The 25,571-nt window shown below is 41.5% G+C and overlaps 1 protein-coding gene across 1 annotated transcript in view; it reads left to right on the plus strand.

The window, feature by feature from the left end:
* Window positions 1-25,571, plus strand: part of LOC120409344 (deleted in malignant brain tumors 1 protein-like) — a 131,574-nt gene that overhangs the window by 103,104 nt on the left and 2,899 nt on the right. Inside the window, exons 15-32 of the mRNA XM_039547236.1 lie at window positions 709-1,017; window positions 1,511-1,546; window positions 2,115-2,150; window positions 2,835-2,960; window positions 3,847-3,957; window positions 5,392-5,502; window positions 6,804-6,914; window positions 7,814-7,924; window positions 8,473-8,583; window positions 9,886-9,996; window positions 10,891-11,001; window positions 11,960-12,070; window positions 12,612-12,722; window positions 13,598-13,708; window positions 17,254-17,364; window positions 22,276-22,308; window positions 22,973-23,008; window positions 24,104-24,279. Of these exons, the coding sequence (XP_039403170.1) occupies window positions 709-1,017; window positions 1,511-1,546; window positions 2,115-2,150; window positions 2,835-2,960; window positions 3,847-3,957; window positions 5,392-5,502; window positions 6,804-6,914; window positions 7,814-7,924; window positions 8,473-8,583; window positions 9,886-9,996; window positions 10,891-11,001; window positions 11,960-12,070; window positions 12,612-12,722; window positions 13,598-13,708; window positions 17,254-17,364; window positions 22,276-22,308; window positions 22,973-23,008; window positions 24,104-24,279 (1,973 nt within the window). The remainder of the gene's footprint in view (window positions 1-708; window positions 1,018-1,510; window positions 1,547-2,114; window positions 2,151-2,834; window positions 2,961-3,846; window positions 3,958-5,391; window positions 5,503-6,803; window positions 6,915-7,813; window positions 7,925-8,472; window positions 8,584-9,885; window positions 9,997-10,890; window positions 11,002-11,959; window positions 12,071-12,611; window positions 12,723-13,597; window positions 13,709-17,253; window positions 17,365-22,275; window positions 22,309-22,972; window positions 23,009-24,103; window positions 24,280-25,571) is intronic.

Genomic DNA, 25,571 nt, shown 5'->3' on the forward strand with positions numbered 1-25,571 from the left:
CACTTTTCTGATTCCCTTTCTAGTGTCCTAGCATCATTAAAGGTGTTAACAGACATGTCCCTGACACTGCTTCAGATATCAAAGATATAGTCAATCTAGGACTAATACTCAGCTGACGCTTTTATTTTCTCTCATGACTTTTCTCAGCCCCTGTACATTCCAAAGCATCGGGACAAATAGGGATTTAGTAGCACATTTTCATTATAATAATGTGGTTGTTTAAATGTTTCAAATAATAGCTGACAATGGGGGTTGATTCTAGAATCATTAACCATCCAGAGTGGAACTTCCATATAAGAGTACCCAAATGAGGACACTGGGACACCATAGTCACACATGTAGCCCCATTGAGATCAACCAACTTAGGCAAGGCTTATCAGTATGATGTTATTCTTGTGAGTATGTGCTACTCGACATGGGTATGGAGAGTCAGGCCAGCTATGATCAAATGCTGATGAATTGATACCACATAGCTTGTGATCAGCAAGTTAATTGCATATTCCAGTCACTTGGGATTTCCATGTTTTTGCTTGTAGTAATGTTGTTGCAAAAACTATATTACTTATGTGCAATAATATACAATTGTAGGAAAAGGAAAATATCAGCTTTGCAACTTTCACAAAACCACCAGTATCCAACTTCATAACTAGAAAAGAGCCCCAGATTTCAATAGCTGGGTGAAAATTAATTTCCCTCTGTTTTTCCCAGGTCTCATGAGACTCATGAATGGACAGAACAGATGTTCCGGTCGCGTTGAAGTCCATTACAATGGAAACTGGGGAACAGTGTGTGATGATGCCTGGGACATAAAAGATGCAGAGGTTGTGTGCAGACAGCTTGGGTGTGGGCGGGCCATTGAGGCGCCCATGAATGCCCGGTTTGGTGCAGGCTCCGGAAGTATTCTCCTGGATGATGTGCAGTGCAGAGGGAACGAACCCTCTTTGTTGCAGTGCTCGCACCGGGGGTGGGGCACACATAACTGCGCCCACCATGAGGATGCCAGTGTCATCTGCTCAGGTACTCAGATTTCTATTATTTTCATAAGAATTGTATTTTAGGGGAATGACATTCAATCTTCCAAGTTGGAAACTCATCATTATAGAGAATCCCAAGGGCAACTACAGGCAGGGAAGCACATGGCAATGTGATTCCTATGTGCCCTGGGTTCCATGTTGCCCAATATTCCAACTCCATAGAGAGAGAGGCCTGTGAGCTCCAGTAATCTCTGCCTCCATAAAATGCTATGTGCTCTGCAGGGTTTGGAGTTGAACCCTTGGTTCTTCTGCAAGGGGGAATTAAACTGCAAGAAACAAAGAGGAACCTTGTGGTTCTTTTCTCCTTTCAGGCCCCCGTCACGCTGTATTCCCCACAGCAGCAAGTGATTTAGCTCATTGCAATAGAACATCTGATGTAGTTTTACTTTATTTTTTCCAGTAGGTCAATGTTTATTGAAATGTCTCTTTTGTAAAGTATTTAATTTTGGCTTTTGTTTTCTTTCTTTGTTTACCAGCTTCTTCACCTACCACACAGAAGCCCATTACTACATGTAAGTTTTTATTCCAATTTAAAGAGTTACGTATAATTTCACAGGGCATGTACTGGATTCCTGTCTCCACTGCTTTACAGAAACATACCAATGGAAAGAGCAGATATCTGCAGAAGTAAAGCCATTTTCTTCTTCTCTGGCTTCCATACTATTTTGACAATAGGAAATCATTCCATAATTGGCTCCTTTTTTCATCCTCCTTAGCCCTTGTCTACAACTAGAGGGTGTTTTGCACTGATGTGCCACTACATAAGCAACTACTGGCGAAAATTCCTAGTTTAGATGAGCAGCACCAATGCACAGGTCTCCCTCTGTGCCCAATCCACAGAGGATATGTATCTATCCACTACATTAGCACTAACATGTCCTCCATTTGGGTTTGTAGTTTTGAATATATTTTGTTCTTCATTCACTCTCCTTCAATAATTATGTCCTAGTTTGTGAATGTCTCTTGTCTTTCATTATTTGAATTGTCAGTCATAAAGTATTCAATTGTCCACTTAATAAAGATGGCCTTTAATCATCTTTAATCATTTTCAAGACTGTCATTATCTTTTTGCATTGCCAGCTCCACCACCTACAACAAGCAAGCCCCTTACAAGTGGTGAGTCTTTTCTCAGCTGTGCTTTAAATAATGTTCTTTTTATTATGTTATCCCTGCTGAGTTAAAGAGGTGCCCGTAATTTCACAGTGCAGCTACTGGGCTCCTGTCTCCAGTATACACACCCAAATGCCCATGAAATGGCAGAACCCTGCAGAGGCAAATGTAAATTGTCCTAAAGTGATTTCACTTCTTTGTCTGATTTTAGTAGATAACTAGCCTGCTGGGGTGGTTCCCTATCACACTTTTCTGATTCCCTTTCTAGTGTCCTAGCATCATTAAAGGTGTTAACAGACATGTCCCTGACACTGCTTCAGATATCAAAGATATAGTCAATCTAGGACTAATACTCAGCTGACGCTTTTATTTTCTCTCATGACTTTTCTCAGTCCCTGTACATTCCAAAGCATCAGGACAAATAGGGATTTAGTAGCACATTTTCATTATAATAATGTGGTTGTTTAAATGTTTCAAATAATAGCTGACAATGGGGGTTGATTCTAGAATCATTTACCATGTTGCCCAATATTCTGACTCCATAGAGAGGCCTGTGAGATCCAGTAATCTCTGCCTCCATAAAATCCTATGTGCTCTGCAGGGTTTGGAGTTGAACCCTTGGTTCTTTTGCAAAGGGGAATTAAACTGCAAGAAACAAAGAGGAACCTTGTGGTTCTTTTCTCCTTTCAGGCCCCTATCACGTTGTATCGGAAACATTCGGAACATGGGAAACAGATAACTCCTCTTCATCCCCTTTCGCGCCAGAGACCACTGGGGCAATATCTACCCCACAACCACTGACTACAGCTAATGGAGGTAAGGGAAATTGGAGTGTAAACATAATCTAAGAAAAATGCTATAATAAGTTATACAGTGAAATAAATAGGCAGGACCAGATGCCATTCAGTCAAGCTTTCTAAAGTAGCTCAACTGTGACCAAAAAAGCAAAAATTTAGAAATTATTCTCTCCATATATAATTTTTACTTTTCTTTACATCACTTTTTTTAATTGCTCTTTAATTAGTAACTGTTTATAGTACTGAGAATTCATTTTTTAAATTAACAAATACTGGCTACAGAACCCCTGGAGAATCTGGTAAAACATTTACATAATTTCTGGTATGTACTTTACAATATCAAGAAATGTCTTTCTGGTAGATTTTTTTTGGTGGTAAATTAAACATGAGACAGTCATCCCCCAAGGGGACAATGCATTAGCAGGACAGAAATATTAAACAGAGAGAGTAGAATAAATGGGAGTTTTCCACAATATCTCTAGCAGTAAAAGACTCAGCCGGATAAAATGCAAGTAGTTATTGTTTATGCTTTTACGTTTTCTAATGGAGCCACATCACTTCCTGCTGTTTAAGTTACAGGGCCCTTTTGAAAAGAGAATAAAATATTTACAGCGTTTTCGATGTTAGATGGTAACTTCTAGGTTAACTTCTAGGATTACCACTTAAAAATTCAGACCTGAACTAATGCTGTCAATGACACAAGTCGCCCAATTGCAAATCAAATAATATTTAATAATTAACACTGAAATACAACTTTGACCCACATCTCCACAAGCAAAAAGTTATTACACTAATTCATTTTTCCACAAAACATGAAATCTAAATCTTTAACAACACCCCAGTTCTAGGTGCTAGTACTAGTTGCTAGTTCTATCTATTAATTTCTTTCCTTGTCTTTCTGACAGCTTCTGTGGATTCCACAACACCAGAAAGAGAGAACTCCTTTCCATCCATCACCGCACCAGAGACCACTGCGGCAATATCCACCCCAGAATCACTGACTACACTTAATGAAGGTAATGGACTTCTGAACAGACTCTGAACATAATGTAAGAAAAATGCTGGAATAAGTTATACGGTTAAATACAAAGGGAGGACCACATGCCATTCATTCTTGCTTTTAAAGAGGCTCTCATCTGCGACCAAAAATGTGAAATTTTTGTATTTATGAGATTTGCCTTATTTTGTGTCCTACAAGGTTTGTTGCTTGAACAACTGGTGGATGGAATACAGAGCTGTGAGGCAGTGTTGTGTGGCTGTTTACTTGAATGGAATGTGGGGAACAGTTTGTGATGCTGCCTGGGATATTGTAGGGCTGTACAGGCCAAACAAGCCGTACCAAGAGGCAGGAGGATACTGGGCTATAGGAGTATCTCCTATACAGAATTAGTTACTGAGTTTAGAACAGGCAGACAATTTGGGTGAAAGTTACTGAAGTGGATCTTTTATTTTCTTTCATGTATCTGGCCAGTTCATGCATCCAAAACAACAGGTATTTCTTAGTTGGGTTCCATATATTTATCAGAATCTTTCAACTCTCATTTGACAGTGAGGGGCTGCTTGTTCAGCTCTTAACCGAAGTTGCAAATCCCTATCACTTTCGATATATGTGTGGGGGTTGGTAGTAATCTTGAAGCACTGTGTTAATATATTTTATTTGAAAATAATTCAATAATTAAATCAGAAAAAATCAGCCTTACAATCTTAATAATATCACAATATCGACCTACAATCAAGGAAGTCATGCTTGGGTCACATTTCGGTGAAAGTGCTAGAAGGCTTCAGTAGGGGGACATGAAGGAATGTCCCAGGAGGAAAGGAATGTAAAGTTCCATGTGTAGTTCTAGAATAAAAGCAGCCAAGAGGATATTTAATCACAGCCTATTTGGTAAGTGTGTAGGGAGCTACATAAATGCCACTTTAGTGTGTGGAAAAAAGGAAATAATGTGGGGTTATGACATCACCATTCAGAAAGGGAAGTGTTCAGCTGGATATGGAAATAGGCATCTTCTCTCTGAAACGTTCTGGAAAATAACCATTGTTGCACTTACTATCACAGATGTCAAGGCAGAGTTGGATGGTGATATGGCTAGCCATACTGTGTATTGCCCACATGGGTGTCTCTGCTGGTGGAGATATGATTGTCCATACTTCCTTCCATGCAGAATTTTTCCTTTGCTTTAATTGCTTTCTTTTAACTTCTTTTAACTTTTCCATTTTGCTCCTTAAGAACCCAGTCCTGAACCAACATTGCCGATGACCAAAGCTCCCTAATTTCAATTCTATAGGACTTTACCATACTATTTTGACCCATATCTTCACAAGTGGAAAGCTATTGCGATAACTCATTTTCCCACAAAACTTGAAATCTAAATCTTTTAACCAACACCCCAGTTCTAAAAGCCATTACTAGTTCTTTCTCTTAATTTCTTTCCTCATCTTTCTGACAGCCACTGTGGATTACACAACACCGGAAAGAGAGAACTCCTTTTCATCCACAACCGCACCAGAAAGAACTGGAGAAATATCAACCCCAGAATCACTGACTACACCTAATGAAGGTAGGGGACAATCAGAGTGTGAACATAATCTAAGAAAAATGCTGTAATAAGTTATACAGCATCCAAAACATCCAAAACAACAGGTATTTCTTAGTTGGGTTCCGTATATTTATCAGAATCTTTCAACTCTCATTTGACAGTGAGGGGCTGCTTCTTCAGCCATTAACCAAGCTGAAAAGGATTTATCCTTTAGTGGTCCCACTAAAGACAATCCCTTCCTCATACAAATACTCCTGCCTGAGAAAATCGACTTAAGTCTGCTCACCTAAGTGAGTGTTGCTCAACATGAGTAAGGGTTTCAGAGGCGGATAACTGTTACATTGGCATAACACTGCTTGAGTTTATCAAATCCGTTGCAAATCCCTACCACTTTCAATATATGTGTGTGGGTTAGTAGTAATGTTGAAGCACTCTGTTAGTATATTTTATTTGAAAATAATTAAATCAGAAAAAATCAGCCTTACAATCTTAATAATATCACAATATCCACCTACTATCAAGGAAGTCATGTTTTTAAAGAGGCTCAACCATGACCAATAATGCAAAATTTAAGAAATAATATTTATAAGATTTACATAAAAATACAAGATATCGAAATAGAACATTACTGCCCACACAAATTACATGCAACAGTTATACTTTGAAGAGTCTATTCATCCCAGTTTCAAAATCATTTCAGTCATCAATTCTCCAGGAAAAAGGAGTCACTGCCTATATTTTCCTGGTATTTCAAATCATCAGGATACCAGAGCCTTTTTTAAAAGTGGACAGGTAATTTTGCACCGAATTGGGCATCCTGTTACCAAAACTTATGGAATTTTGAATCCTCACAACAAAACTATTTCTGGAAAACCTAGTGATCAACATTTATTTTCAGAATTTATTCACTGAAATATTTCATTAAATTTCATTTTGAACACGAGACGCTCCCTCTCGTTCCAGTCCTCCCACCCTCATATCCAAGATGGAGGTTAATCAGCCTTACAATCTTAATAATATCACAATATCCACCTACTATCACGTGCAACAGTGAGATAGCAGGTCTTACTCAGCACCTCCTACTGTTTTAGGACCAACACATGTTAAGTGTGCTGGTCCACAGAGCAAGAGTACCACCCTGTTACAAGAGGTTCTTAGTTGGAGGTGGAGAACTGGTAGGTAGAAAGAATATAACTTAGTGAAGAGTGAAGCCTTGGGGGAAAGCAAAAACAGGGTAAACTCTACTCAGAATGGAAACATGAAATCTAAATCTTTTAACCAACACCCCAGTCCATGCATTCCTTTCCTCAACTTTCTGACAGCCACTGCAGATTTCAGAACACTGGAAACAGATAACTCCTCTTCATCCACTTTCGCACCAGAGACCACTGGGGCAATATCTACCCCACAACCATTGACTACAGCTAATGGAGGTAAGGGAAATTGGAGTGAACATAATCTAAGAAAAATGCTATAATAAGTTATACAGTTAAATAAATAGGCAGGACCAGATGCCATTCAGTCAAGCTTTCTAAAGTAGCTCAACTGTGACCAAAAATGCAAAAATTTAGAAATTATTCTCTCCATATATAATTTTTACTTTTCTTTACATCACCTCTCTTTAATTGCTCTTTAATTAGTAACTGTTTATAGTACTGAGAACTCATTTTTTTAATTAACGAATACTGGCTACAGAACCCCTGGAGAATCTGGTAAAACATTTACATAATTTCTGGTATGTACTTTACAATATCAAGAAATGTCTTTCTGGTAGATTTTTTTTTTGGTGGTGGGGGTGGTGGTAAATTAAACATGAGACAGTCATCCCCCGAGGGGACAATGCATTAGCAGGACAGAAATATTAAACAGAGAGAGTAGAATAAATGGGAGTTTTCCACAATATCTCTAGCAGTAAAAGACTCAGCCAGATAAAATGCAAGTAGTTATTGTTTATGCTTTTACGTTTTCTAATGGAGCCACATCACTTCCTGCTGTTTAAGTTACAGGGCCCTTTTGAAAAGAGAATAAAATATTTACAGCATTTTGGATTTTAGATGGTAACTTCTAGGTTAACTTCTAGGATTACCCCTTAAAAATTCAGACCTGAACTAATGCTGTCAATGACACAAGTCGCCCAATTGCAAATCAAATAATAATTCATAATTAACATTGAAATACAACTTTGACCCACATCTCCACAGGCAAAAGGTTATTACACTAACTCATTTTTCCACAAAACGTGAAATCTAAATCTTTAACAACACCCCAGTTCTAGGTGCTAGTACTAGTTGCTAGTTCTATCTATTAATTTCTTTCCTTGTCTTTCTGACAGCTTCTGTGGATTCCACAACACCAGAAAGAGAGAACTCCTTTCCATCCATCACCGCACCAGAGACCACTGCGGCAATATCCACCCCAGAATCACTGACTACACCTAATGAAGGTAATGGACTTCTGAACAGACTCTGAACATAATGTAAGAAAAATGCTGGAATAAGTTATACGGTTAAATACAAAGGGAGGACCACATGCCATTCATTCATGCGTTTAAAGAGGCTCATCTGTGACCAAAAATGCAAATTTTTTGTATTTATGAGATTTGCCTTATTTTGTGTCCTACAAGGTTTGCTGCTCATACAACTGGTGGATGGAATAGAGAGCTGTGAGGCAGTGTTGTGTGGCTGTTTACTTGAATGGAATGTGGGGAACAGTTTGTGATGCTGCCTGGGATATGGCAGAGCTGTACAGGCCAAACAAGCCGTACCAAGAGGCAGGAGGGTACTGGGCTATAGGAGTATCTCCTATACAGAATTAGTTACTGAGTTTAGAACAGGCAGCCAATTTGGGTGAAAGTTACTAAAGTGGATCTTTTATTTTCTTTCATGTATCTGGCCAGTTCATGCTTGAAATCTAAATCTTTTAACCAACACCCCAGTTCTAAAAGCCATTACTAGTTCTTTCTCTTAATTTCTTTCCTCATCTTTCTGACAGCCACTGTGGATTACACAACACCGGAAAGAGAGAACTCCTTTTCATCCACAACCACACCAGAAAGAACTGGAGAAATATCAACCCCAGAATCACTGACTACACCTAATGAAGGTAGGGGACAATCAGAGTGTGAACATAATCTAAGAAAAATGCTGTAATAAGTTATACAGCATCCAAAACATCCAAAACAACAGGTATTTCTTAGTTGGGTTCCGTATATTTATCAGAATCTTTCAACTCTCATTTGACAGTGAGGGGCTGCTTCTTCAGCCATTAACCAAGCTGAAAAGGATTTATCCTTTAGTGGTCCCACTAAAGACAATCCCTTCCTCATACAAATACTCCTGCCTGAGAAAATCGACTTAAGTCTGCTCACCTAAGTGAGTGTTGCTCAACATGAGTAAGGGTTTCAGAGGCGGATAACTGTTACATTGGCATAACACTGCTTGAGTTTATCAAATCCGTTGCAAATCCCTACCACTTTCAATATATGTGTGTGGGTTAGTAGTAATGTTGAAGCACTCTGTTAGTATATTTTATTTGAAAATAATTAAATCAGAAAAAATCAGCCTTACAATCTTAATAATATCACAATATCCACCTACTATCAAGGAAGTCATGTTTTTAAAGAGGCTCAACCATGACCAATAATGCAAAATTTAAGAAATAATATTTATAAGATTTACATAAAAATACAAGATATCGAAATAGAACATTACTGCCCACACAAATTACATGCAACAGTTATACTTTGAAGAGTCTATTCATCCCAGTTTCAAAATCATTTCAGTCATCAATTCTCCAGGAAAAAGGAGTCACTCGCCTATATTTTCCTGGTATTTCAAATCATCAGGATACCAGAGCCTTTTTTAAAAGTGGGCAGGTAATTTTGCACCGAATTGGGCATCCTGTTACCAAAACTTATGGAATTTTGAATCCTTACAACAAAACTATTTCTGGAAAACCTAGTGATCAACATTTATTTTCAGAATTTATTCACTGAAATATTTCATTAAATTTCATTTTGAACACGAGACGCTCCCTCTCGTTCCAGTCCTCCCACCCTCATATCCAAGATGGAGGTTAATCAGCCTTACAATCTTAATAATATCACAATATCCACCTACTATCACGTGCAACAGTGAGATAGCAGGTCTTACTCAGCACCTCCTACTGTTTTAGGACCAACACATGTTAAGTGTGCTGGTCCACAGAGCAAGAGTACCACCCTGTTACAAGGGGTTCTTAGTTGGAGGTGGAGAACTGGTAGGTAGAAAGAATATAACTTAGTGAAGAGTGAAGCCTTGGGGGAAAGCAAAAACAGGGTAAACTCTACTCAGAATGGAAACGTGAAATCTAAATCTTTTAACCAACACCCCAGTCAATGCATTCCTTTCCTCAACTTTCTGACAGCCACTGCAGATTTCAGAACACTGGAAACAGATAACTCCTCTTCATCCACTTTCGCGCCAGAGACCACTGGGGCAATATCTACCCCACAACCATTGACTACAGCTAATGGAGGTAAGGGAAATTGGAGTGAACATAATCTAAGAAAAATGCTATAATAAGTTATACAGTTAAATAAATAGGCAGGACCAGATGCCATTCAGTCAAGCTTTCTAAAGTAGCTCAACTGTGACCAAAAATGCAAAAATTTAGAAATTATTCTCTCCATATATAATTTTTACTTTTCTTTACATCACTTCTCTTTAATTGCTCTTTAATTAGTAACTGTTTATAGTACTGAGAACTCATTTTTTTAATTAACGAATACTGGCTACAGAACCCCTGGAGAATCTGGTAAAACATTTACATAATTTCTGGTATGTACTTTACAATATCAAGAAATGTCTTTCTGGTAGATTTTTTTTTTTGGTGGTGGTGGTAAATTAAACATGAGACAGTCATCCCCCGAGGGGACAATGCATTAGCAGGACAGAAATATTAAACAGAGAGAGTAGAATAAATGGGAGTTTTCCACAATATCTCTAGCAGTAAAAGACTCAGCCGGATAAAATGCAAGTAGTTATTGTTTATGCTTTTACATTTTCTAATGGAGCCACATCACTTCCTGCTGTTTAAGTTACAGGGCCCTTTTGAAAAGAGAATAAAATATTTACAGCATTTTGGATTTTAGATGGTAACTTCTAGGTTAACGTCTAGGATTACCCCTTAAAAATTCAGACCTGAACTAATGCTGTCAATGACACAAGTCGCCCAATTGCAAATCAAATAATAATTCATAATTAACATTGAAATACAATTTTGACCCACATCTCCACTAGCAAAAGGTTATTGCACTAACTCATTTATCCACAAAACATGAAATCTAAATCTTTAACAACTCCCCAGTTCTAGGTGCTAGTAGTAGTTGCTAGTTCTATCTATTAATTTCTTTCCTTGTCTTTCTGACAGCTTCTTTGGATTCCACAACACCAGAAAGAGAGAACTCTTTTCCATCCATCACCGCACCAGAGACCACTGTGGCAATATCCACCCCAGAATCACTGACTACACCTAATGAAGGTAATGGACTTCTGAACAGACTCTGAACATAATGTAAGAAAAATGCTGGAATAAGTTATACGGTTAAATACAAAGGGAGGACCACATGCCATTCATTCATGCGTTAAAGAGGCTAATCTGTGACCAAAAATGCAAATTTTTTGTATTTATGAGATTTGCTGGAAATAGGCCAAACAAGCCATACCAAGAGGGTACTGGGCTATCGGAGTATCTGTATACAGAATTTGTTACTGAGTTTAGAACAAGCAGCCAATTTGGGTAAAAGTGCTAAAAGGCTTCAGTAGGGGGATATGAAGGAATGTCCCAGGAGGAAAGAAATGTAAAGTTCAATGTGTAGTTCTAGAATAAAAGCAGCCAAGAGGATATGTAATCACAGCCTATTTGGTAAGTGTGTAGGGGGCTACATAAATGCCACTTCAGTGTGTGGGGAAAAGGAAATAATGTGGGGTTATGACATCACCATTCAGAAAGGGAAGTGTTCAGTTGGATATGGAAATAGGCATCTTCTCTCTGAAACGTTCTGGAAAATAACCATTGTTGCACTTACTATCACAGATGTCAAGGCAGAGTTGGATAGCGATATGGCTAGCCATACTGTGTATTGCCCACATGGGTGTCTCTGCTGGTGGAGATATGATTGTCCATACTTCCTTCCATGCAGAATTTTTCCTTTGCTTCAATTGCTTTCTTTTAACTTCTTTTAACTTTTCCATTTTGCTCCTGAAGAACCTAGTCCTGAAACAATAATGTCAATGACCAAAGCTCCCTAATTTCAATTCTATAGGACTTTATTATTAACTTTACAATACAATTTTGACCCATATTTGCACAAGTGGAAGGCTATTGCGATAACTCATTTTCCCACAAAACTTGAAATCTAAATCTTTTAACTAACACCCCAGTTCTAAAAGCCATTACTAGTTCTTTCTCTTAATTTCTTTCCTCATCTTTTTGACAGCCACTGTGGATTACACAACACCGGAAAGAGAGAACTCCTTTTCATCCATCACTGCACCAGAGACCACTGGGGCAATATCCACCCCAGAATCACTGACTACACCTAATGAAGGTAATGGACTTCTGAACAGACTCTGAACATAATGTAAGAAAAATGCTGTAATTTTGCCCCTAATTGGGCATCCTGTTACCAAAACAGATGGAATTTTGAATCCTCACAACAAAACTATTTCTGGAAAACCTAGTGATCAACATTTATTTTCAGAATTTATTCACTGAAATATTTCATTAAATTTCATTTTGAACACGAGACGCTCCCTCTCGTTCCAGTCCTCCCACACTCATATCCAAGATGGAAGTTAACCAGCTACACGTGCAACAGTGAGATAGCAGGTCTCGCTCAGCACCTCCTACTGTTTTAGGACCAACACATGTTAAGTGTGCTGGTCCACAGAGCAAGAGTACCACCCTGTTACAAGGGGTTCTTAGTTGGAGGTGGAGAACTGGTAGGTAGAAAGAATATAACTTAGTGAAGAATGAAGCCTTGGGGGAAAGCAAAAACAGGGTAAACTCTACTCAGAATGGAAACGTGAAATCCAAATCTTTTAAGCAATACCCCAGTCTATTTGTTCCTTTCCTCAACTTTCTGACAGCCACTGAAGGTTTCAGAACACTGGAAACAGATAACTCCTCTTCATCCACTTTCGCGCCAGAGACCACTGGGGCAATATCTACCCCACAACCATTGACTACAGCTAATGGAGGTAAGGGAAATTGGAGTGAACATAATCTAAGAAAAATGGTATAATAAGTTATACAGTTAAATAAATAGGCAGGACCAGATGCCATTCAGTCAAGCTTTCTAAAGTAGCTCAACTGTGACCAAAAATGCAAAAATTTAGAAATTATTCTCTCCATATATAATTTTTACTTTTCTTTACATCACTTCTCTTTAATTGCTCTTTAATTAGTAACTGTTTATAGTACTGAGAATTCATTTTTTTAATTAACAAATACTGGCTACAGAACCCCTGGAGAATCTGGTAAAACATTTACATAATTTCTGGTATGTACTTTACAATATCAAGAAATGTCTTTCTGGTAGATTTTTTTTTGGGTGGTAAATTAAACATGAGACAGTCATCCCCCAAGGGGACAATCCATTAGCAGGACAGAAATATTAAACAGAGAGAGTAGAATAAATGGGAGTTTTCCACAATATCTCTAGCAGTAAAAGACTCAGCCAGATAAAATGCAAGTAGTTATTGTTTATGCTTTTACATTTTCTACTGGAGCCACATCACTTCCTGCTGTTTAAGTTACAGGGCCCTTTTGAAAAGAGAATAAAATATTTACAGCGTGTTGGATGTTAGATGGTAACTTCTAGGATTACCCCTTAAAAATTCAGACCTGAACTAATGCTGTCAATGACACAAGTCGCCCAATTGCAAATCAAATAATAATTCATAATTAACATTGAAATACAACTTTGACCCACATCTCCACAAGCAAAAGGTTATTACACTAACTCATTTTTCCACAAAACATGAAATCTAAATCTTTAACAACTCCCCAGTTCTAGGTGCTAGTAGTAGTTGCTAGTTCTATCTATTAATTTCTTTCCTTGTCTTTCTGACAGCTTCTGTGGATTCCACAACACCAGAAAGAGAGAACTCCTTTCCATCCATCACCGCACCAGAGACCACTGGGGCAATATCCACCCCAGAATCACTAACTACACCTAATGCAGGTAATGGACTTCTGAACAGACTCTGAACATAACGTAAGAAAAATGCTGGAATAAGTTATACGGTTAAATACAAAGGGAGGACCACATGCCATTCATTCATGCGTTAAAGAGGCTCATCTGTGACCAAAAATGCAATTTTTTTGTATTTATGAGATTTGCTGGAAATAGGCCAAACAAGCCGTACCAAGAGGGTATTGGGTTATTGGAGTATCTGTATACAGAATTTGTTACTGAGTTTAGAACAAGCAGCCAATTTGGGTGAAAGTGCTAAAAGGCTTCAGTAGGGAGATATGAAGGAATGTCCCCGGAGGAAAGGAATGTAAAGTTCAATGTGTAGTTCTAGAATAAAAGCAGCCAAGAGCGTATTTAATCACAGCCTATTTGGTAGGTGTGTAGGGGGCTACATAAATGCCACTTTAGTGTGTAGAAAAAAGAAAATAATGTTGGGTTATGACATCAACAAGAAAAATGCTTGAAAAGTTATACAGTTAAGTAAATAGGCAAGACCAGGTGACATTCAGTCATGCTTTCTAAAGAGGCTCATCTGCAACCAAAAATTAAAAATTTCAGAAATGGTATTATTTGTAAGATTTCCATACAAAATAAAAGACATAGAATTAGGACATTACTGTCCACAGAAATTACATGCAACAATTATACTTTGAAGAATTTATTAATATATCCCTGCAAGCATGGGCGCCAACTTATATGGGCTCAGAGTCAGGGGCTCTGCTCCAGCAATATTTGGAGCTAGGTTTCTCCCCTGCTCTGGGCTGCCGGCAGCCCAGAGCCTTTTAAATCCCAGCCGCGGCCGGGAGTCAGAGGGCTCTGGGCTGCCTGCAACCGCGGGGAGCCCAGAGCCCTCTGATTCCCGGCCGCGGCTAGGATTTAAAGGGCTCTGGGCTCCCCACGGTTTCAGGCAGCCCAGAGCCCTTTAAATCCCAGCCGCGGCTGAGATTTAAAAGGCTCTGGGCTCCCCGCCGCAGCGGGCAGCCCAGAGCCCTCTGACTCCCAGCCGCGGCTGAGATTTAAAGGGCTCTGGGCTCCCCGCGGCTGCCAGCAGCCCAGAGCCCTTTGAATTCCAGCCCCTGGCCACTGATTTCCCCCTCCCCAAACATCTGCCCCACTGGTCCTTGTCCCCCGATTACCCCCTCCCAAGACCCCTGCCCCTAACTGCCCCTTGGGACCTCAGCCCCTATCTAAGCCTCCCTTCTCCTTGTCCCCAACTGCCCCCTCCTGAGACCCCACCCAACTTCCCCCCAGGGCCCTCCTACCTGTCCCCTGATAAACCTCCTGGACTCCCATGCCTATCCAATTGCTGCCTGTCCCCTGACTGCCCCTCCGAACCTCTGCCCCATCCAACCACCCCTGCTCCTTTTCCCTTGACTGCCCCCCGGAACCCCCTACCTCTTCTCCAACCCCCAAACCGCTTACTGTGCCACTCAGACCAGCGTGTCTGGCTCCGTGCAGCTCCAGACAGTTGCTGCCATGCTCCCCCATGGAGCCCACAGCCCTCTCCCACCCCCAGCACCTGGCTTCCAGATTTGAACACCTCAAAATTCAGAAGTGCTCAAGCTCGGTTTGGGCAGCTTTTACTTCATTTCTCCCAAATCAGTTTCCCCTGCAAGGTGCCAACTGAAGGTGTTGGAGAACAGAGAGATCGGGTGGCCTCCTAATGCCTGGAAAAGAGACAAAGGCCGGAGAAGGGAGTGTCAGTGCCTGTGCAGACTTCTGGGAAGTGCACGGTGTGGAAGGGGATGCTGTGATGCTTTGGAACAACTCCATACAAAGCCAGTCAGGACTCTGGGGGAACCTCCTCTCTTGGAGCATACTGTCTCCAGGGCAAGTAGCTTGCACCTTCCTGGGTCTGACCTCGGAGCATTCAGCATGCCCTTCCACATCATGCACTTTCCACAGCGAGTCTGCCCAGGCTGGTCCTGGGGCAACCAGAGGTCCCTGCACCCCAACTCCGCAGTCAGATGTGACTCTCAGCCAGACAGTAAAACAGAAGGTTTATTAGATGACGGGAACACAGTTTAAACAGAGCTTGTTGGTACAGAAAACAGAACCCCTCTGTCAGGTCCATCTTGGGGGGTGGGGAGCCCAGAACCAAGTTCTGGGTCTCTCCCCATTTCCCCAGCCAGCTCCAAACTGACACTCCCTCCTCTGGCCTCTGTGTCTCTTCCGGACAGGGAGGCCACCTGATCTCTTTGTCCCCAACACCTTCAGTTGGCATCTTGCAGGGGAAACTGAGGCACCCACACAGTATTCAGAGAAAATATTAAGAATATTCCCACTTCACAACAGGTGCAACAAAATATAATACTGTATATTGAAGTAGGCAAGTGCTGCTTCTGACTTTCCACTTTTAATCGACCCTTGTAATCTTGTGGCACTGATGCGTTGTAGCTTCATTTTATATCGGCTTACAGAGCGGGAGCGGGGGGGCACCACCATTTTGGGCCCCACCAAAAATTATACAAACCTGCCGCCTATGCCTGCAAGCCAGCTTATCGAATTGTTTCAGGCATTTGGTAAGTACATATGGAGCCACATAATGATCTTAGGCATGGCCTCTTTAATGTGCAGAAGAAAGAAAATAGCATTCAACATTCAATAGCATCAACATTAGGAAAGGGAAGTGTTCAGCTGGATATGGAAATAGATATCTTTTCTCTGAAAATTATTGGAAAAAAACCATTGTTGTGCTTACTATCACAGCCATGGAGGCAAAGTTGGATATAGATATGGCTAGCCATGCTTTGTAATTGCCTACATGTGTATCTCTGCTAGTAGAGGTATAATTGTCCATGCTTCTCTCCATGTAGAATTTTTACTTTGTTTTAAATAATTTGCTGTAATTTTTCTATAATTTGTGTCTGTGTACAGTAATGAATTTTAATGTGATTTTTTCCGACATCCACATTAACAGATACTAGATACATGCCCCTTGCTGGTAAGACATTGAAGGATTATTGGCATGTATTTTACAATATCCAGAAACGTCTTTGTGGTGAAGTTTTGTCCAGCCTAGTTTCTTAAATTCCCCCAAACAATAAGGCTTCTGCCAATTCCTGTATGACTCCAGTATCTCTAGTAGTAAGAGACACAGCCAGATGTAATTTGGGCGCTTACTGTTTATTCATTCCCACTGATATCAATCCAAGTACTTCATTTTCCCACAGCATTCCATTATTTCACTTACAGGCTCCTTGTGAACAGGTTCTAAAAATCATGCCAAATGGTGGTGATTTGTGATGTTATGTGGCGAGGCCACTTAGCATAAAGCTACAAAGCTCACTTCCACTTTTGCTCCTTAAGAACCCAGTCCTGAACTAATGATGTCAATGAGAAAATCCCCCAGTTTATTGTAAAAACAATTTATTATTGCTTTAAAAACACAATTTTGACCCACGTTTCCACAAGCAAAAGGCTACATTGCCAACTGATTTTTCCACGAAAGATGAAATCTAAATCTTTTAACCTCAGTTCTAAGGGCTATTACTCGTTCTTTCTATTCATTTATTTTCTCTTTTTTCTGACAGCCTCTGGTGATTACACAACACTAGAATCAGATTATTCCTTTTCATCCACTTTCACAGCAGAGAGCACTGGGGCAATATCTACCCCAGAACCACTGACTACAGCTAATGAAGGTAAGGGACAATCAGAGTGTGAACATAATCTAAGAAAAATGCTGGAGTAAGTTACTCAGTTAAATAAAAAGGGAGGACCACATGCCAGTCATTCATGCTTTTAAAGAGGCTCTCATCTGCGACCAAAAGTGTAAAATTTTTGTATTTATGAGATTTGCCTTATTTTGTGTCCTACAAGACCCACTGCTCAGTGAGGAGAGAGAAACAGTAACAGGAAACTTGGAAATGGCAGAGATGCTTAATGACTTCTTTGTTTCGATCTTCACCGAGAAGTCTGAAGGAATGCCTAACATAGTGAATGCTAATAGGAAGGGGTAGGTTTAGAAGATAAAGTAAAAAAAGAACAAGTTAAAATCACTTAGAAAAGTTAGATGCCTGCAAGTCACCAGTGCCTGATGAAATGCATCCTAGAATACTCAAGGAGCTAATAGAGGAGGTATCTGAGCCTCTAGCTATTATCTTTGGAAAATCATGGGAGACAGGAGAGATTCCAGAAGACTGGAAAAGGGCAAATATAGTGCCCATCTATAAAAAGGAAATAAAAACAACCCAGGAAACTACAGACCAGTTAGTTTAACTTCTGTGCCAGGGAAGTTAATGGAGCAAGTAATTAAGGAAATCATCTGCAAACACTTGGAAGCTGGTAAGGTGGTAGGGAATAACCGGCATGGATGTGTAAAGAACAAATCATAGAATCATAGAATATCAGGGTTGGAAGGGACCTCAGGAGGTCATCTAGTCCACCCCCTGCTCAAAGCAGGACCAATTCCCAACTAAATCATCCCAGCCAGGGCTTTGTCAAGCCTGACCTTAAAAACCTCTAAGGAAGGAGATTCCACCACCTCCCTAGATAATCCATTCCAGTGCTTCACCACCCTCCTAGTGAAAAAGTTTTTCCTAATATCCAACCTAACAAAGCTAGACTACACCCAATTTTTTTTTTATTGTTTTTCACAGCAGATGCCTAAAAGGCCCCCTCAAGGATTGAACTCACAACTCTAGGTTTAGCAAGCTGATGCTAAAGCCACTGAACTATCCCTCCATCTCAAACAAACAAACAAATCTGCTATCTTTCTTTGATAGGATAACAAGTCTTGTGGATAAGGAGAAGTGATGGATGTGGTATACCTAGACTTTAGTAAGGCATTTGGTACAGTCTTGCATGATATTGTATCAATAAACTAGGCAAATACAACTTAGATGGGGCTATTATAAGATGGGTGCATAACTGGCTGGATAACCGTACTCAGAGAGTAGTTATTAATGGTTCCCAATCCTGCTGGAAAGGTATAACAAGTGTGGTTCCGCAGGCATCTGTTTTGGGACCAGCTCTGTTCAATATCTTCATCAACGACTTAGATATTGGCATAGAAAGTATGCTTATTAAGTTTGCAGATGATAACAAACTGGGAGGGATTTCAACTGCTTTGGAGGATAGGGTCATAATTCAAAATGATCTGGACAAATTGGTGAAATGGTCTGAGGTAAACAGGATGAAGTGGAGACAAATGCAAAGTGCTCCACTTAGGAAGGAACAATCAGTTTCACACATACAGAATGGGAAGAGACTGTCTAGGAAGGAGTATGGCAGAAAGGAATCTAAGGGTTATAGTGGACCACAAGTTAAATATGAGTCAACAGTGTGATGCTGTTGCAAAAAAAGCAAACGTGATTCTGGGATACATTAACAGGTGTGTTGTGAGCAAGACACGAGAAGTCATTCTTCTGCTCTACTCTGTGCTGGTTAGGCCTCAACTGGAATATTGTGTCCAGTTCTGGGCACCGCATTTCAAGGAAGATGTGGAGAAATTGGCGAGGGTCCAGAGAAAAGCAACAAGAATGATTAAAGGTCTTGAGAACATGACCTATGAAGGAAGGCTGAAAGAATTGGGTTTGTTTAGTTTGGAAAAGAGGGAGACTGAGAGGGGACATGATAGCAGCTTTCAGGTATCTAAAAGGGTGTCATAAGGAGGAGGGAGAAAACTTGTTCACCTTATCCTCTAAGGATAGAACAAGAAGCAATGGGCTTAAACTGCACCAAGGGAGGTTTAGGTTGGACATTAGGAAAAAGTTCATAACTGTCAGGGTAGTTAAACACTGGAATAAATTCCCTAGGGAGGTTGTGGAATCTCCATCTTTGGAGATATTTAAGAGTAGGTTAGATAAATGTCTATCTGAGATGGTCTATGCATACCTGTATTCTCATGGATTTAGCAGATATCTTCAGAAGCAAATGCAGTATTTCTTAATCTTTCTTTTCTGTTTGTTCAGTAGAAAATTATTCTGGGAACAGCTATATTTCAGATTTTTCTAAATCATTGTCTAGTTCTACCGCAAATAATGATGAGAACACACCTGTGTATGTCCCTGTGTATGGTATCCATGGCACCTTCCCTATCAGATTTCATAATTTTATCTTGAGATGAATTTCTGTACCTATCCTTTTCATTTAGCAGTGAGTTGCTATGCCCATCAAGAGTACTCAGGTACTCAGCATTTCATTGTTTTTCGCACGCATCATATTTTATCTGGATAACTATTATGGCTTACAAATAAGCCAACAAAAGATGGAATGCATGTGATGCTTCATTGAGAGGGACAAACAGAAGCCATTACAACTAAATAGAATAGAGTTGAAGTCCATGCAATGGTTTAAATGCCCTGGGTCACTGTTGAGCTATGATGGAAATATGGATGCGGATGTTAGGAGCCATATGAAGAGCAGTTGGTGTAAATGAAGGAAGTTGACGGCAATTTTCTGAGATAAGAATATGCCAAGTAAACTGTAAAGTGTATAAGAGTATGTGACTAGGCCAGCCAGGAGGTATGGGTGGGAATGCTGGCCGGTGAGGAGGAGAGAACAAGAAGTGCTTCACACTGCCAAAATGAGAGTGTTCAGGTGGATGCTGGGTAAGATGAGAGCAGATAGACCAGGGGTCGGCAACCTATGTCCCAGCAGGCAGAAGCGTTGCCATTAAAAATCCTGCCCAGCCCGGCCCGCTCTTCTCCACCCTCCACCTCTCCCCACCCGCTCCCACGGGGGCAAAAGCTTGGTCCTGCTGGCTCCCCTGCCTCTTCCCTCAGTGTGCTGGGTTCCTGACCCTCCTCCTCCTTTCCGTCCCTCCCTCCCTGCCAGCTGGTCAGCTGATGGCCCTTGCAAGGGAGGGGGTCGGGAAGGAGCAGAGTCAGCCTGCTCGCTGCTCCTGGCAGAGGCAGAGAAAAAGTGGGGGCAAGACCTTGGGGAAGGTTGTGTGTGGAATAGGGGCATATCCCCTCCAGCCCCCTGCCCTGACCCCCCTCATACACACCCAGCCCTCTGCCCTGAGCCCCACACACCACCCAGGCCCCTGCCCTGAGCCCTGTACCCCCCTCATACACACCCAGCCCTCTGCTTGACTCCTTCACCCCCCCACAACCCCAGACCTCACTCTGGCACCCCCCCACACATACCCAGCCCCCCCAACCCCTGCCCTAACACTTGCACCCCCCTCACATGGCCCCAGCCCTCTGACCTGACTCTTGCACCCCCCCACATACCCAGCCCCCACCCACATCCCATGCACTCCCCACATCCTGACTCTTGCACCCCCCCACATCACCACCCCCACCCTGAGCACCAAACGGGAGATCCTGCACACCCCCCCACAATCCCACCTGCACCCTTTGCACCAAATGGGAGCTGCCCAGGTAAGTGCCCCCACACCCAAACCTCCTGCCCCAACCCTGAGCCCCCTCCCTCATTCTAGCTCCTGGCCAGACCCTTCACCCCCAGCCCTGTGCTCAGTGCACTCCCACCCTCAGCTCAATGCACAGAGAGGAAGAGAATGGGCCAGAACCAGGGAGAAGGTAGGTACCCACTGTGGACCCCAGACCGGCAGTGGGCTGAGTGGGTCCGGCAGCTGGAATCCCGGCTGGCAGGAGCCGGCGGATGAACCCGTGAGCGGCAGTGGGCTGAGCCACTCATCCCACTGCCAGTCTGGGGTCCCGGCTGCCGGTCCCGCACAGTCCGCTGTGGGTCTGGGGTTCTAGCTGCCGGACCCTTGGCAGCCGGAGTCCCGGCCGCAGGCCCCGCTAAGCCCACGGCTGGCCTAGGTGAACAGAACCCCAGACCAGCAGCAGGCCGAGCAGGCCAGCGGCATAAGATCAACCTTTCAATTTATACCCATTTGAGTCAGGGGGGCAGTGGGGTGGGAGGAGAGTGGTTGGCACAGAGAGGAGATACCTTCAGAATCAGTGCATCTCCCAGTTAATCTGTTGGTGTCCTGTCCCCCTGAGCAGGCTCCTGATGGATCAGTGTTGTAAGGAGTTTGCATCGTGGCACACACGCTGTTTACCACCACCAGGGAATAACTATGGCCCCAAATCTTATTGGGGAACCATAATCAAATTGTATAAATATAATGAGACCACCCAAGCCATTGTAATTAATTAATTAATCTAAGACATTATTTGGACTAGCCCTGTAGCCCACCATTCTTCCTTGCTTCAGCTAAGAAACATGTATCTAGATGAGCGCTTCTCCAACTTGGGCCGCCGCTGGTTCAGGGAAAGCCCCTGGTGGGCCGGGCTGGTTTGTTTAGCTGCCATGTCCACATGTTTGGCCAATTGTGGCTACCACTGGCTGCAGTTCACCGCTCCAGGCCAACGGGGGCGGCGGGAAGTGGCGGCCAGCACATCCCTCAGCCCACGCCGCTTCCCGTTGCCCCCATTGGCCTGGAGCAGTGAACTGCAGCAAGTGGGAGCTGTGATTGGCTGAACCTGCGGCGGACCCAGCAGGTAAACAAACTGGCCCAGCCTGCCAGGGGCTTTCCCTGAACAAGCGGCGGCCCAAGTCTGAGAACCACTCATCTAGATTACAGTTTCTAATGACTATTACTAAACTGTGTCTTCATTTTCTCTCATCTTTGTCAGTCTCTGATCATTACATGGCATCAGGAGCAATGGGTATTTATTAATTCATTTTATTCTAGTTATTTGTTTGCTCCAATGTATTTCCTTTTAAATACTACTAGTGTCCTCAAAGCTGGCTCCACTGACCTACTGTTTGAATGTCCCAGCTGACAAAAATAAATAGTGTAATATGTTCAGGTACTTCAGCGGGCTTTGCCTCAGACTCTGGGTTGGGTTTCCCTAAGATGTATATCACTGCAGTGTTTGTTTATTTTTTGAACTAATATGTATTTCCAAGTTCAGTGCACCAGTTGGATTACACAACCCACGAAATGCTTAGATAACGTGCGGGGGGACATTGCCAAATGGGACACACGTTTTAAAAAGGCATCTTGTTTTCAAAATAAGTATTTGAGAATGCAATTACCTGTCCACGCAGATATACACAAAGAGCTTAATCTTCTTCCCATTTAAGCTAATAGTAATTCCCCTTTTCAATTTCAAGCGGGATATTTTTTCATTAGATTAGTCTTTGGAAACTGATGGTAAATGGCAGCGCTATTCATCAGAACATTTTCTATTAATATTTTAAAAATCCTTTTTAATTTTATTGTTTACGCTGTATGTTAACTGATTACGCTATAATCAGAATAATAAATAATGCATGAAGCTTCATGAACTATCCTTAATTTTTGCCTTTTGTTATCTTCTTGCATAGCTCCTCCTGATAGTAGTGAAGCACCCAAGACGCCTGGTAATATTTTCTTATCCTTCTTTTACTACTGTACTGCAAGCTTGGATAAGAGAAACTAGTTGGGAAAGCCTGCGTAGGCCATTTTATTTGGTGTCTATTGCACCTGTTAGGCATATTTGGACCCTCGTGGCTTTCTCTGATGATCACTGCCTTGGAGGCTGTTGGAGCCCATAAGCGATGGGTGTCTTTCTAGTGTGACCCAGTAATACAGTTTTAAAATTCCAAATATTCTGTGTTCCCAGTACTCACTGTGGTGCACAGCCCCAGACAACGCAGACTTTAAATGTTGCAGTGTCAGAGACCAACAGTAAAGTGGCAGATATGATGAGCTCCAACAGAAAAGAATCTTCATTGTTAGGGAGTTTCAGAGAAACTTTGTCATGGAGGATGGCCAAGGACTGGGAAGGAGGTCAGAAAGCCTCCAGGAACAAATCAAGAAAGGGAGGAAAGTAGGAGAAAAGAGGAAAAAGTTTTGAGATCCATCAGAGAAGGAAATGTGGTGGACATCTGAAGACAATGGTGTAGCCAAAGAGGGATGCAGATTGTCCCATTATACTGAATTACTACATGTTTTAAGCAATGGTTCAAGTTCTACAAATTTTGGTAACAGCATGTTGCTCTAGTAGAAGGAGCTGTGTTTGGTAGTATGCATGGAGAGAAGGAGCCAGTCTGCACTTGTATACTTTATCATTAAGCTAAGTCTGCATTTTTAGAGTGGTCTTCATATGGATGGATATGTCTGGGCCAAGGATCATAAAAAGCAGATCACTGGGTTATTGCTGTGGCCTAACTCTGAGCTCACACTGTTAGGCAGCATAAATAACTATGGAATCGAATTAACTTATGTAACCTCAGTATTAATTCCATAAGAGAGCTAGGGAGGGGAAGTGAATTTTCAGTGGTGTCAATCTTTGCAATAAAGAAACGGCAAATTCATTTTCTCTCCACCCAGCTGTTATTTCCAGGATAGTTAATATTTCATGAGGCCAATTGCTTGCTAGTAATGTGAACATAATATACAGCAGCATTTTAATAACTACTGGATTTGTATACATGCTTCAATATTGTTTACTGATATTCAAATTTTCCATCTAGTGGCACTTACATGTCTGCCAGAATACATGCGTGCAGTCATTAGAAGAGCCTACATCAGGTCAAAAGGCTATTTTTCATGGAATTTTCACTTGAATGACCCAACTTGTAGGCCTATGGTTACAAAATCCCATGTTATATTCCATATACCTTATGATGGCTGTGGTACAAAAAGTGAGGTAAGAGTTTACATCTGAAAATACTGTATATCAAAATAACTTGTTAAAATTACTTATTAATGAAAAGTTTTCAGAGTAACTCTGTGCTTTTAAGATTCCTAAAAGATTCCCAACGGGAAGAAAACACTGTAAAATTTATATCACCATATAGTTTTGTGAGAGCCAACACTTGGGGGAATGAGCTGGGGACCTCTAGAGCTGAAAGAACGAGCAGTTACAACTGGAGCTAAAGAGCCAAAGTTCCTTAGCCAGCCTTGTTATAGGCTCATGTCCTCTATAAATTGGGCACAGAGGGGCATCTCTAACACACCTACACAGTAATAGGTTTATTGGTAATCATAACTCAACGGAAAAGTTCAAGGGTCCAGTCCTGGTCCGGATGAAATTTGTGGCAAAATTATTGAGTTCAGGGGAAGCACAATCAGACTTTCTTTCCCCACATTTTTGCTTCAGGATTTGTTGGGTTCTGGATGGTTTAAGGATTTGGGTAGGGTGCTGGCTGCTTATTTTGGACAATTAGAGAGACAAGATGGGTGAGGTAATGTATTTTATCCGACCAATTTCTGTTGGTGAGAGAGAAAAGCTTTTGAGCCAAACAGAGCTCTTCACTGAAGTTTGTCCAATAAAAGATATTACCTCACCCACCTTGTCTCGCTAAAATCCTGGGACCAAGATGTCTATAACTACACTGCATATTTTGGACAATGTATTTTCCTTTGTTCTGTGGAAGCAGTATGTGTCTTGTTCAATAATGCACTTGGGCCTTGAGACTTTAGAAATCCTGTTTTCTTGAGTTAAAAGAGAAAGAGATGCATAGCCTTGTGCTGGCTCTCTGCACAGGGCTGAATTTCTCACACTGCAGCAACTAGCAAAGAAAATCATGAGGTTCCCCAAAGACCCCAAAGGTTCAATACACAGAGTATCATCTTATGTGCAGCACCATACAACTGCTGGAAGAGTACAATAGGGTATATAAGAATTCTAGGCACAATGGCTGCCACAGTTCATCAAGAAAATTGTGATCCTGTGGCTGGCCTATCTTTTGTTAGGTTGTCTGTGAGCTCACATCGCTGAGGACCCATATAGCTACTTCCCTATCTACCTCCATATACTGACGCCAGGTTCAAACCTGCAGACATTAATCATGCAAGATTCCCATTGAGATCATTTGGAGTCCTGTATGTGTAAGATCTGTTGCATCAGGTATCCCACCGCCATCTTTATGTCCAATTAACACAACAGTGGCTTCACACAATGTTGAAGAAAATGAAAACTAAATTATGGCCAAAACA

This window comes from Mauremys reevesii, linkage group 7, assembly GCF_016161935.1.
Source record: "Mauremys reevesii isolate NIE-2019 linkage group 7, ASM1616193v1, whole genome shotgun sequence".
NCBI classification, from domain to species: Eukaryota; Metazoa; Chordata; order Testudines; family Geoemydidae; genus Mauremys; species Mauremys reevesii.